Raw genomic sequence first — 13,605 nt, 5'->3', positions numbered from 1 at the left:
ATAACAATTTTTAATAGTACAGGCATCCTCTTCTCTTCTGACACTGCAACTATAATGATATAAGCATCTTTTCATCCTATATCTCAACTACTGCAATAACCTGTTGTTTGATCTCTCTGCCTTAAATCTCTCCCCACTCCGGGTCATCCTCTACTAAGCTGTTAATTCTCCTAAAGCATAGGTCTGACCATATCACTCCCTATTCAATAAATTCCAGGATAAAATATAAATATAAGGATCAAATATAAATCCCTCATTTAGCTTTTAAAGCCCTTCATAACCTGACTCTTTCCTACATTTCCAATTTTCTTATATCAGTGATGGTGAATCTTTTAGAAAAGGAGTGCCAGGCCCTGCCCCCAACCCACCCCCCAGACACGTTGTACCCCTCCCCTCCCACTGAGTGCCAGGCACCATCCCCTCCTTACCCCACACAGGAGAAGGAGAAAGTGGTCCCATTGGGCTGCTGGCTGGAGGGGAGGGTGAGGTAAGGAATGTCCTCAGAAAGTGTAAAGAAGGGGAGAGACAGGGAGTGGCCTGAGCACTCTGCCCCCCTCCAGCTCTGCCACCTGCAATCTTACCCCCTGTGCACTCCCACTGGGCTGCTGGGCAGGAGGTTAGTGGGGGTGAAAAAATGTCCTCAGGCACAGTGGAGAAAGGGAGGAGAGCAGCTCCACCCAAGCCTCTCTGCCTTTCTAGTAACAAACTCTGGGGGTGGGGGACAGGCATGTGCCCACAGAGAGCACTCTGGGTGCCATCTTTGGCACCCATGCCTTCCATGTATGTACTTGGTAAACAGTGACACTGGCCACCTTAAGTTAGTCTCCTAACTTCTTGCATTTTCACTGGTTGTTCCTCATGCATGAAATTCTATCCCCCTCATCTCTACTCCCAGCTTCTCTGGCTTCCTTAAAATCACAGCTAAAGGCCCACTTTTCTGGCCCTCCTTAATCTTAGTGCTTTTCCTTTGAAACCATTTCTAATTCATCCTTTAGAGGTCTTCTTTACACATACCTGTTTGCTTGCTGTCTTATCCATTAGACTATGAGTTTCATGAGAACAAGGAGTGTTTTGGGGTGTTTTTTTTAATGTTCTTTCTTTGGTGCTTAGTATAGAGCCTGGCATAGAAAGTGCTTAATAAATTAAAACTGTCTAGATAACATAATTACCATCCTGATTTGTAAGAAGGAGGTAGGAAGAAGAGAACAAGCATTTATTAGGCACCTGTGTGCCAGGCACTATGCTAAGAACTTTTACCTAGTGTCTCATTTGATTTTCATAACAATTCTGTGAAGTAGGTATTATTATCCCTAATTTGCAACTGAGAAAACTGTGGCAGAACAAGTTTAACTAACTTACCCAGGGATCACACAGCTAGAAACTATCTGAGGCCAAATTTGAATTTTGGTCGTTCTAACTTCAAGCCCAGGACTCTATACATTGTGCCACCAAGCTGCATATGAGTTCTAAAGATGGCAGTGGCCTTACTAACACCTTTGTGAAAAATAACTATATTCTTTAAGGGCAAAGGATAAGGAAACTGCAAAATAATCCTTCCCTGACTCTCCTGAGAACTGCTTTTTTGTGTGTTTGCATTTCTGGAGAACTAACCAATTTAAATAAAATTCTAAAGTCATAGATTAAAATAGAAGTCCTATGGAAGAAAGTGTAATACAATAGATATAAAGTTGGACTAAGAATCAGAATAATATAGTTCTTGTCCTGAGTCCAGAATTTATACCCTTCTTGTGACTTATCCCCCATTTGGAAAATGAGAATAAACTATTCTGCGTACATTATATGGTTATTATGAGGAGCAAATGAAATAATGTATATAAAATATTTTAGGAGAATTATTTTCATCATCATCATCATCATCATCATCATTATTATAGAACAAAGAAATGTCATAGATTATCATGTCATTCTTGAGGGAGAAACTCTAATATATCAAGGTCTCTTGAGGCACTAAAAATAATTTTTCTTGGGGTTTCCCAAGTGTCATAATGGCTAAATGACACGAATTGCCAGGCTCAATACCATCTTTTACCTACCAATGACCATGCTACATTATAATATAAAAATAAGAATGCATAAAAGGATTAGGATCATAGAATTTAAAGTTTAAAAAGGCCTTAGAGAGACCTAGGATCTAAATATTTGTACTTCGAAGTATCCACAGAGATTATCTAGTCCCATCTCCTCATTTCAGAAATGAGAATTCTAATATTCTTGGAAATAAAGTTACTTGGCTCAAGGTTGGTTGCACAGAGAGGATAAAAATCCAAGTTCTAACCCAAAATCCAATTATCTTTCTACCATATCACAAAAGATATGGTAAAACCTCAATGACCTAGACTATTTTAGAGGAAAAGTCTAAATTAGTGAAAAGTCAGAATTAGGAAACCTTTCACAAAAATGTAGTCCAAATATGATGACCAAGAAAAAGACCTAATATCATCAATAGTTAATCATCAGTAGCCAGCCTATAACTCCTAATAGATAATATAATATTTTAAACTATGTGTTCCCATAAGCAAATAAATATTTCCTCTTGTAATGCTATTACTATTATAAATTTACTTAGCAAAATTTTCCATATATATTAGAAATGTAAACTTTAGCCTAGCTTCTATGCCAACTATTACAAATGTTTAAGGGGTAGAATATTAAGTAGCAATATACTAAACATGATAGAATAGCAAGCACTTATTAAGCAACTATTATGTGTCAGGAAATGCATAATATACAGTTTTACACTGTTAATAAGCAAAAATCTAAATAAACTTAGACTGACCAGAATTTTCAACTTCAGAATTAGTAGTCACATAATCATCTAAGAAAAATCTCCATAACTGAGAACTCTTTGCCCAATTATTTAATTTTATGGTTTCTCTAGCTACTTCTTCAAACTTCTCTTAAAATACGAATTGTGGAAAACAGAAACATTATTTATATTCTATCTCAATCAAGTTTCAACTAAAGAGCAGAATACTAGCATACCTCGGGTTTGAGAAGCTTCCTTTAAAGAAGCTAGAATTTGGGGTTTCAAGTCATCTAAAATAACTCTTCCTTCAAGACCTGGGAAAAGAGACCTAAAATAAGCCAAAAGGGAAAAAAAAGTAAATTATTATAATTTCTTGAAGTCCACAAGACAAATAAATCCAATTTAATGCAAGTTAAAAAAGGAAAAGTTCATAGCTACCAAGTATTTTAGAAAAATTTGTAATTTGTAAAGAAAAATTATGTAATCATTAAATCACATTGGTTAAAAAAAGTTGTTTCTACTTTAAAATGTATAAATAGTATGAACTATGTCTAAGTTAAAAAACATTTCAATCCCCTTGAAACAAGATTATTAACATTTTTCTATTTGAATGACCAAAATTTTGTCAATTTAAATTCAAATTATCCTGGTGATGGAATACTATTGTGCTCAAAGGAATAATAAACAGGAGGAATTCCATGTGAACTGGAAAGACCTCGAGGAATTGATGCAGAGTGAAAGGAACAGAGCCAGAAGAACATTGTACACAGAGACCAATACACTGTGGTAAAATAGAATGTAATGGACTTCCGTACTAGCAGCAATGCAATTCTGAGGGATTTATGAAAAAGAACACTACCCACATTCAGAGGAAGGACTACAGGAGTGGAAACACAGAAGAAAAGCAATTGCTTGAACACATGGGTTGAAGCAGACATGACTGGGGATATAGACTCGAAACTACCACACCAGTGCAACTATAAACAAATTGGAAATAGGTCTTGCCGGATGAAACATGTTAAAACCAGTGGAAATGAGCATTGGCTATAGTGGGGAGGAGGTAGGGGGGATGAAGGAGAAAGTAAGAATATGAATCATGTAACCATGATAACCTTTCTAAAAAATAAAAATTATTTTTAAAAATAATTAAAAAATAAAAATAAAAATTTTCTAAAAAAAATAAATTCAAATTATCAAAACTCTAGGTTATGGTAAAACTTCATATAAATAATTCTAGCTCAGCCCTTCTGTATTAAAAGCTTAAAAGGCTTCCCTTAACAGAATTGCTATCCTTTGTAATTTCAAAACAAAGAAGTATGAGTTTCTTTATTTTTATATATTTTTTCTACAAATTATTGCTAAGAAAAAAAGATGAGGTCAGCAAGGAAAACTGAAGATAAAACTACTGTAATAATATAAATTTTACCTTGGATAATCTTCTGAGGTAATATAAATTACATCCTGATCTGATACAGATGAAGAAAAGGGAATAAAATTTCCATTTTGTAAAGGTAAAAGCTCCAATCCAAGCAATTCATGATAAGCTGCATCTGAGAGCACAAATTCTAAGAGGTGCAGCTTTTCAGCAGCACTGCCCGAGTGTCCATATTTCTTCAATACCTGCCGCACTAAAGCAGGAGTCACTTTCTTCACAAGTTTAGCACTAGAAGCTGTAAGTTGAACTGCATTAGAAATATTTGCTGGTACCTTGACAATCTGTTTCCCTGAGCTCTGGAGGTAGTTGAGCACTGATTTTGTATATTCCAAGCTTTCCTCTAGTTCTGAGAAAAATGCCTGCTCCAATTTTATCCAGTGATTACTGACTGAATAAATAACTGCATTCTGAAACAGCTCTTTAAAGAGAGGTTCTATAATTGGTTGCCAGTGTACTTTAACTTTGCTCATTTCAGGCCAAAGCTTATAGATAATCTCAACAGATAAGGGGAAATCTGAGTTTTTTTCAGTCTCCATCCGTTTTACAGAATCTAAGACCAGAGTGGCATATGCTTTGGGGACAACATTCATAATAAGAAGTTCATTCCATAAAGCTGCTGGATCTCGCCACTGATCCAATTCCCTCCACTTGATACTTCTACGGTTGTCAGTGAGACCAAAGAACCCACTAATATGAACTGGGAGACCTGTTTTACTTTCTTCACCAGGAGGTAAAGGAAGAAAACAAAATGCTTTTCCTGAGAAATCAGAAATGGCTCCTGCTTCTTCTTCACTGCTTGATAAAGACATAGCTAGGCCAATGGTTGGGACAAATTTTAGGTCATCAGCCAAACAGTCAAGTTCACTACAAATTCCTCGACCACCCACACTGTTACACACCAGCCAGGATGTTTTTTGTGCATCCTTAGTGCTCTCGTCTTCTAAAACTATGTTTATATGATATGTCACACATGTAATGCTGTTACTTGGAACTTTTTTACAATAATTACTTATAGCATTCCCTAATATTTTGATGGAATTGGGTCTCTCATGTTTCAGGGCTTTATTCTCACTAGCAGTTACTCTAAATATCAGTTTCTCTGTTCCATCAGCTTCTCGAACATGTAAAGAGACATCCTGCACACTTTTCAGAAAGAGAAGCACTGTATCTGCATCTGCCCTGAAGGAGTCAAACAACTCAAGAACCTTCTGCTTATTATACAGATTACTACTTAGTTGTGAAGGCTGTAGGCGAAGAGGAAAACGAAAAAAAGTTCCAGGAAAGTGGCCATTTAGGAAAGTTTCCTTGGTGCTCCCAAAAACACCAATGAATGGTGCAAATTGGTCTGAATATTCACTAATATCTTTACTGTCATCTTTCAGATTCCAACACTGTCCTGATTCATGAGGGCCAAAAAGGGTTTGATGAGGATCTAACATTCCAATCTGGTCACCACTAAAGATACAAGGAACATCTAGAGAGAGAAATACAAAACAAAGTGAGTAATTCTGAAATTAGTATGTATAGTGACTAAAATCAACATCTAATTAATTATAAGAAAGCAACAATTATAAAAAAATCTCAGAATTAGCATTCTCCTCCCTTTCTTTTTCCTTCCCTCTCCCTTTCCCCCACTGATTTCCAGCATTTTAATAATTTCTAGGGCCAATATTATAGACTATTTCAAATAAGGTCTAATACTTGAAAATCTAAGACACTGACAGTCACTATTTATAATAATAAATAAATAAAAAGATTAAAACTTTGATAAAATGGAAGCAATATAAAGTCATTTCCCAAATGTATCAAACTTCTTAAACATGCTCAAAGCTTTCCTCAAGCACACAGGTCAACCACTTGGAGGTGTAATACCCAAGATGTGTGTTAAAAAGTTTATCTATATTGAGATAATATCTACTATATTTTTATATATGGAAATGAATAAACAATGGCTTTCTACTTCTTACTAATACAATTCCATATTCCTTAGTCCGCCTTTCAGAATCTTCTGATCAACTGATCCTTTCCTTAACTCTCTTTCCATGACAATATTCATCTCCCTTCCTTATATGGATCTCTTTGCCTTCTTTTCCAATGTAAGTCTTACAAATCTACATTCTCTGGAACCTACCCACAATGATCTTTTATTTGATTCAAAATAGGTTTAAATTATTCTTTCTAAGATTTTTATACATACTTATACTTGGTCAGAAAAATTACAATATTAAAAAATTAGCATATATATTCAATATTGATGTGTTATATTAGTGGTGTCGATCTCAATTAGAAAGGGATCTCTGTAAGCTACATATCAACTTAGAAAGAATTCACATTATTCATGTTGCATTATATTTTTATTAATTTTGTTAAAGATTTTCCAATTACATTTTAACCTGGTTCTATGTGACCAAATCTGACACCTCTGCATTACACAAAAGCTACCCACCACGCTCCACCCCAACCTTAAACCTAATTAAGAGCTATGAGCCAAAAGCTTTACCAACTTCATGAAATTCAGCAAGAATCAAATGGAAGATAGCATTTTATTGTACTCAAAGGTGATTATTGTGGTCTGAGCTGAACTGTAAAGTCAGAATATAAAATTTTCCATTTAAGCTAAAACAATTTTCAGTAAGAGATTCATGAAGTCAAAACCATACCTGTTATATGATAGACTGAATTAAACCCTATTCCAAATCTTCCAACTTTTAGTGGATCATCTTTTTTCCTGCTCCTTGCTATTTCTTGAATTCCATGCCAATCCTCAGGAGTAAAAACTGCATTGTTGTACACATAAAGTGCAGACCCTATAAACCAAAGAAACAAATAAAGAAAATATTCAAAGAGAATAAAATTCAAACTATTTGGTTCTAGTAGCCTGAAAGAAATTGAGGTTCTTATCTGTCTGCAACTGTCCTTATGGGGAGGTAATATAACAGAGGTTTCATTAAAACTTTGCTTTTCTGACAAAATTTTAAAATGTCATTTAGATCACAGAAAGATAGCAAGTAACAGAAGTTGAGAAAAGAATGAAAGGAAAAAGTATTTAGATGAGATATCAAGAAATCGAATAATTAAAAATTAATTATAAGCATACCTTGATTTATGTACTAATTATCTTCCTAAAATGATAAATAGTTTTTTTGTAAATTGATTATTTTATGGAGAGTGCCAGACCTGGAGACAGGAGGTCCTGGGTTCAAATCTGACATCAGACATTTCCTGACTATGGGACTCTGGGCAAGTCACTTAGCCCCCATTGCCTAGGCTATACCACTCTTCTGCCTTGGAACTGATACTCAGTAGAAGGTAAGGGTTTCAAAAAAATAACAAATTGGTTATTTTAAATTCATTAAAGGAGCACACTACTTGAAGAGAGCCGAAAATGAATCCTATACAAGAACTTTTTTACATTGTGCACAATTATCTCTGATTTACCCTGATTTTATAACACATATAATAATAAAATAACAGGATTGTTTTAAAAAACATAATACAATTTATACATCAAAAATGAAGGCAATTTCATTCAAAACTATCACCTTAGAAAGCTTTAAAAGCTTTAACATTCCATAATCTTTTGAATGCTCAAAACTTTTTGGATTATTTCCTCTACTTCTGGAACCTATTCTTTGTCCTTATCACATTCTATTTCATAAATTCCTGTGTTCTATCCTATTACATTATAAGCTCCTTGAAAAGCAAGAACTGCTTTGTTTTGCATCTATGTATTTGAATACCTAACAGTTCATTCCTTATACAGAGTAAGGACCTAATGTCTGTCAGATAAATTAGAACTTCTTTAAAACTGCCTTCACTTTTCCACATTTTTTTAATATCCTCATTGGCAAATCTTTGTATTTGAGAGCAAATTTTTATTTTTAAAGTACAAATCAGAGTAATACTTAATTTTAGGTAAAAAAAATCAGCTGGATCTTAAGGAATTTTCTTGTTTGACATATTGCAGATTAGGATGAATCAGGCTGGTCTAGTTGTACCAGTTAAAAATTGGAATGAAATGAGACACTCATAGAGAACCTATTGGTTAGCAAAAGTAGATTTACTTAGCCAAAGCAATGCAAAGATATTTAACAAGGATATGGCACTGATTCAGTTGGGCATAATTCCCTTTCTTCTGTGTTGATACTGTTAGTTTACCAGTCAGAAACCTGAGAGAGATACAGCTGAATCCTTGTACAATTTTTGTTGTTGTTTTGCATGTAGGCCACCAAAAAGCCAAATCAACAGCCTAAGCCTTATTCTTCTGAGCCAATTAAGTCTCAATGACAGTTTCAATGTGTTTTAGGGAAAAACTAACCCAGCCTAAAATAGCAGATATTACTCTTATCACAGTTCACAAACTGGTTCCAAAGGCAATTGCAAAAGAGAAATTCCAAAAATATTTCTGAGCAACAGAAGTATCATTAAAATAACTATATGGCAAAGGTGACAACTTTGAAAGAGCCAAACAATACTCATTTTAACTGACAAATCTCAGTACATTTGTTTTTTTAAAGTTTTATAATTTTATAGTCATGCCTCTTGAGTTCAAAGTCCATGAAATATTTTATTTTTTCCTTCTTAGAGAAGGTACACAAAAATTATATTTTTGAGAAAAAGGTAGTAATTTTCTTCTGTAAAAAATTTTAATAGCCTTTTAAAAATTCATAAGCTAGGGAGAAAAAGAAAATACCAATATGTTTCTAGATACATCAAGGATACAATAACAAAAACTCTGGCTGACTACCCTTTGATCCAGCCATACTACTGCTGGGTTTATACCCCAAAGAAATAATAAGGAAAAAGACTTATACAAAAATATTTATAGCCGTGCTCTTTGTGGTGGCAAAAAATTGGAAAATGAGGGAATGTCCTTCACCTGGGGAATGGCTAAACAAATTGTGGTATCTGCTGGTGATGGAATACTATTGTGCTCAAAGGAATAATGAACTGGAGGAATTACATGTGAACTGGAAAGATCTCCAGGAATTGATGCAGAGTAAAAGGAGCAGAACCAGGAAAACATTGTACATAGAGAGGGATACACTGTGGCACAATCTAACATAATGGACTTCTCTACTAGCAGCAATGCAATGATCCAAGATATTTCTGAGGGACTTATGAGAAAGAATGCTACCCACATCCAGAGAAAGAACTGTGGGAGCAGAAATACAGAAGCAAAACAACTACTTGATCGCATAGGTCAATGGGGATATGATTGGGGATGTAGACTCTAAACAATCACCCTAGTGCAATTATCAATAATATGGAAATAAGTCTTGATCAGTGACACATGTAAAACCCAGTGGAATTGCGCATTGGCTATGGGAAGGGGGTAGGAGGAGAGGAGGGAAAGAACATGAATCATGTAACTAACCATGGAAAATTTTTCTTAATTAATCAATAAAAAAATTAAAACAAATTTTAAATAAAAAATAAATTTTAAAAAGCCATCTGGCTGAAAGAAACCATAGAGGTTATGTTGAAGCAATCTAACCATTTCAGAACTAGGAACTGAGTCTCCTCAGTTGGGATGACTTTTCCAAAACCACACAATATGTTGAGTTCAGCATGAACTAAAACAAACTCTGCTCTATTACACCATGATACATCACTCAACAGTACCTTTAATAAAAAACACACACAACTACACTGCTCTAATATCCCATACAGGATTCTCAATTAGAAATCTGAGTTAAATAGCTAATATTTTTAACAGAAACTTAATTACTGTAGGCATATGATTCTTCAGGAACTAAATTTTTTTTAAAAATTAATTCATAATGAAAAAAAAAAGTGTTCAATTGATGCCAATAGTAATTTAGGCAATTTTCTACTTTACTGAATAATAAATATACTGTTCATATAACCACAGTCAATGGTGTGGGGTGGCAAGGAGAGAAGATAAATTCAACCTTAAGTAAGGGAAGGGAATTTTGCAAGAGCATGGAATGGAATGTGTGAAACAGAGAAGAGAGAACAAGAGACAGTTGGAACCCTGAGAGGAGGAGCTTCTGGGAGAACAAGAACTCTGAGGAGGAGGAGGAAGAGTGCTCTGGGACTTGGTGTGAAAGAGCAGTTCCTAATCCAGCTCCAAGATAGGAAATCAATCCCATTCCTGAGAGATTCCTACCTTGCCCTGACAACTATTGAATCCCTGCCATTGCTCCTGTTCATGAATAAAGAAGAACTGTCAGTTCACCTGAAGGGTTTACCCTAAGGGTAGGCTGGATCTGTCCTGAAGACAGATCTCTCACCTATGTCAGCTATTAACTAGAGCAGTGATGGGCAAACTATTCCCCTGCAGGCCAGATCCAGGCCATAGTTTGCCTATCACTGCCTTAAGCAATTCCCTAAACAGTAGGCCCCCACATCCAGATATAGTGATTAGGGAATTGCTTAAGGCAGTGATGGGCAAACTATGGCCTGGATCTGGCTCACGGGGAAGTTTGCCCATCACTGGACTAGAGACTTACTCTTTTGGGAATTAGCCTAGGATTAGTTAACCCAGGAAAAGAACATCAGACAGAGAGGGATTTCCAGACCAGTCAGCTTTAGCCGGGGCTGCAGGCCTCACCATTGATCAGTGTCATTAGGAACCCTAATAACCCTCTTTCCCTGACCTCACCCTTGTTATCCTTCATTTAATAAATGACAACATACAGGAAAGCAGTCAGATTTACTTTATAGGGAAGAAGAAGACTGTTGAGTAGGGGTTTATACTGGAGAGAGATTTTACTAGACTGGGTAAAGCAAAATCTCCCAGTCAACCATCTTGATCTCTCTTCCAGGTCAGCTTTCTGATTCAGAAATTTAGAAGAGGCTAGGTTAAGCCAAAACCCTAGCCAAACGTTTCCACCATTCTCCTAAGGTGTTCCTTTATCCCCGACTCAGTGGCTGTATTTACCTTCTCAGCAGAATTGTACTGGCCCAGGATAGGGATCGTAGACATCTTGGCTCTCTGTCCAAGAAGGAGATACCCTGACAGATCAGATGGAAGCAAAATCCTGATCACCTGATTATTAGAAATCAGGGGTCTCCCTCCCTTTTAACATAAGAGAATGAACAGGGGATTGGCCCAGCCTAAGACACTCCATAGGAGTAGCAGAAAGCATTGTGCCTGAGGCAGCAAAGCCCAGAGCAGGGAACCTATCCAGACCACTTGGCATGGGCAGGGAAGCAGTACAGAAGGGACCAGTCCAGCCCACAAAAGAAGAGAAGAGGTAACACAGGGTGCTCAATCTAGCTGGACAAAATTGCTGCAAGTCTCCCCAGAGAAAACCAGCAGGGCCACCCCCTTGACAAACATACCCTGGCAAACAAAGGCTGCAAGGCTTAAGTACCACAGAATAGTGCTCTGCAAGCTTGAGGCAGTGTTCTCTCTACTCTAGAAACAGATAAGAACCTTAACAAACAGTTAACAAGGGAAAAAATAACTAGAAAAATGAGCAAAAAAAAAAAATAACAAACCATGACCACAGAAAGTTACTTTGGTGACAGGGAAAATCAAGATACAAACTCAGAAGAGGAAAACAATGCCAAAAAGTTAACATGTGGAACCTCAAAGGAAAGTCTAAAAGGATATCAGGCCCCACTACAAACCCCTGGAAGAACTTGAGTTAAGTTCATTTGGAAGAACAAAAGACCAAGAATATCAAGGGAAATAATGAAAAAAAAAAAAAAAACATGAAGGAAGGTGGCCTAGCAGTACCAGATCTTAAACTGTATTATAAAGCAGTGGTTATTAAAACGATATGGTGCTGGCTAAAAGACAGAAGGGAGGATCAGTGGAATAGACAATGGGTAAGCGAACTCAGCAAGACAGTCTATGATAAACCCAAAGAACCCAGCTTTTGGGACAAAAACCCTCTACTTGACAAAAACTTCTGGGAAAATTGGAAAACAATATGGGAGAGATGGGGTCTAGATCAATATCTCACACCCTATTCCAAAATAAACTCAGAATGGGTGAATGACTTGAATATAAAGAAGGAAACTATAAGTAAATTAGGTAAGCACAGAATAGTTTACTTGTCAGATCTCTGGGAAAGGAAAAATTTTAAAACCAAGCAAGAGTTAGAAAAAATTACAAAATGTAAAATAAATAATTTTGACTACATTAAACTAAAAAGTCTTTGTACAGACAAAACCAATGCTACCAAAATTAGAAGGGAAACAACATGGAAAAAATCTTTATAACAAAAAACTCAGGCAAAGGGCTAATTACTCAAATATTCAAGGAGCTAAATCAATTATACAAAAAATCAAGCCATTCTCCAATTGATAAATGGGCAAGGGACATGAAAAGGCAATTTTCAGATAAAAAATCAAAACTATCAATAAGCATATGAGAAAGTGTTCTAAATTTCTAATCATTAGAGAAAGGCAAATCAAAACAACTCTGAGGTATCACCTCACACCTTGCAGATTAGCTAACATGATAGCAGGGGATGTGGCAAAATTGGGACATTAATGCATTGCTGGTGGAGTTGTGAATTGATCCAACCATTCTGGCTGGCAATTTGGAACTATGCTCAAAGGGCTTTCTTTAAAAGACTATCTGCTTTTTGATTCAGCATAGCACTGCTTGGTTTATACCCCAAAGAGATAATAAGGGAAAAGACCTGTACAAAAATATTTATAGCCCCGCTCTTTGTGGTGGCAAAAAATTGGAAAATGAGAGAATGTCCTTCGATCAGAGAATGGCTGAACAAATTGTGGTATCTGTTGGTGATGGAATATTATTGTGCTCAAAGGAATAAAGAACTGAGGAATTCCATGTGAACTGGAATGACCTCCAGGAATTGATGCAGAGTGAAAGGAGCAGATCCAGGAGAACATTGTACACAGAGACTGATACACTGTGGTACAATTGAACATAACTGACTCCTCTACTAGCAGCAATGTAAGAATCCAGAGCAAAGCTGAGGGACTTTTGAGAAGGAAAACTAGTCCCTAGAGGAAGAACTGTAGGAGGGGAAAGAGAGAAGAAAAACAATTGCTTGAACAAATGGGCTGATGGGAATAGTATTGGGGATGTAGACACTAAACGATAACTCTAGTCCAACTATCAATAATATGGAATAGATCTTAATCAATGATAACATGTAAAACCCAGTGGAATTGTGCATCGGCTAAGGGGAGTTAGGGGGACTTGGGGGAGAGGGAAAGAACATGAAACATGTAACTATAGGAAAATATTCAAAATGAAAAATTTTTAAATATATATTATGTCTTCTTTAATAAAGCTCAATTCACCTCATTAAAAAAAAGAATTTGAGTTAAGAAAAACAATAGATGAAACTGGGGCTATCCTATCTGAGGTAGGACTTAAACCCAAGTTACTCTGATTCTAAAGCCAATTGTACTATACCTACTCTCAAATTATATGAATTTAAAGTAG

General features: G+C 36.0%; 1 protein-coding gene across 1 annotated transcript in view; it reads right to left on the bottom strand.

Annotated features, from left to right (window-relative positions):
• The window catches only part of SACS (sacsin molecular chaperone), a 67,773-nt gene that overhangs the window by 21,296 nt on the left and 32,872 nt on the right, over positions 1-13,605 (bottom strand). The window contains exons 6-8 of the mRNA XM_044666129.1: positions 6,863-7,009; positions 4,194-5,676; positions 3,004-3,095 (exon numbers count right to left, since the gene is read on the bottom strand). Of these exons, the coding sequence (XP_044522064.1) occupies positions 3,004-3,095; positions 4,194-5,676; positions 6,863-7,009 (1,722 nt within the window). The remainder of the gene's footprint in view (positions 1-3,003; positions 3,096-4,193; positions 5,677-6,862; positions 7,010-13,605) is intronic.

The sequence above is a fragment of the Gracilinanus agilis genome, chromosome 3 (assembly GCF_016433145.1).
Source record: "Gracilinanus agilis isolate LMUSP501 chromosome 3, AgileGrace, whole genome shotgun sequence".
Taxonomy (NCBI): domain Eukaryota; kingdom Metazoa; phylum Chordata; class Mammalia; order Didelphimorphia; family Didelphidae; genus Gracilinanus; species Gracilinanus agilis.
Note: the sequence above shows the minus strand (reverse complement) of the source record. Positions and strands in the feature narration are given on the sequence as shown.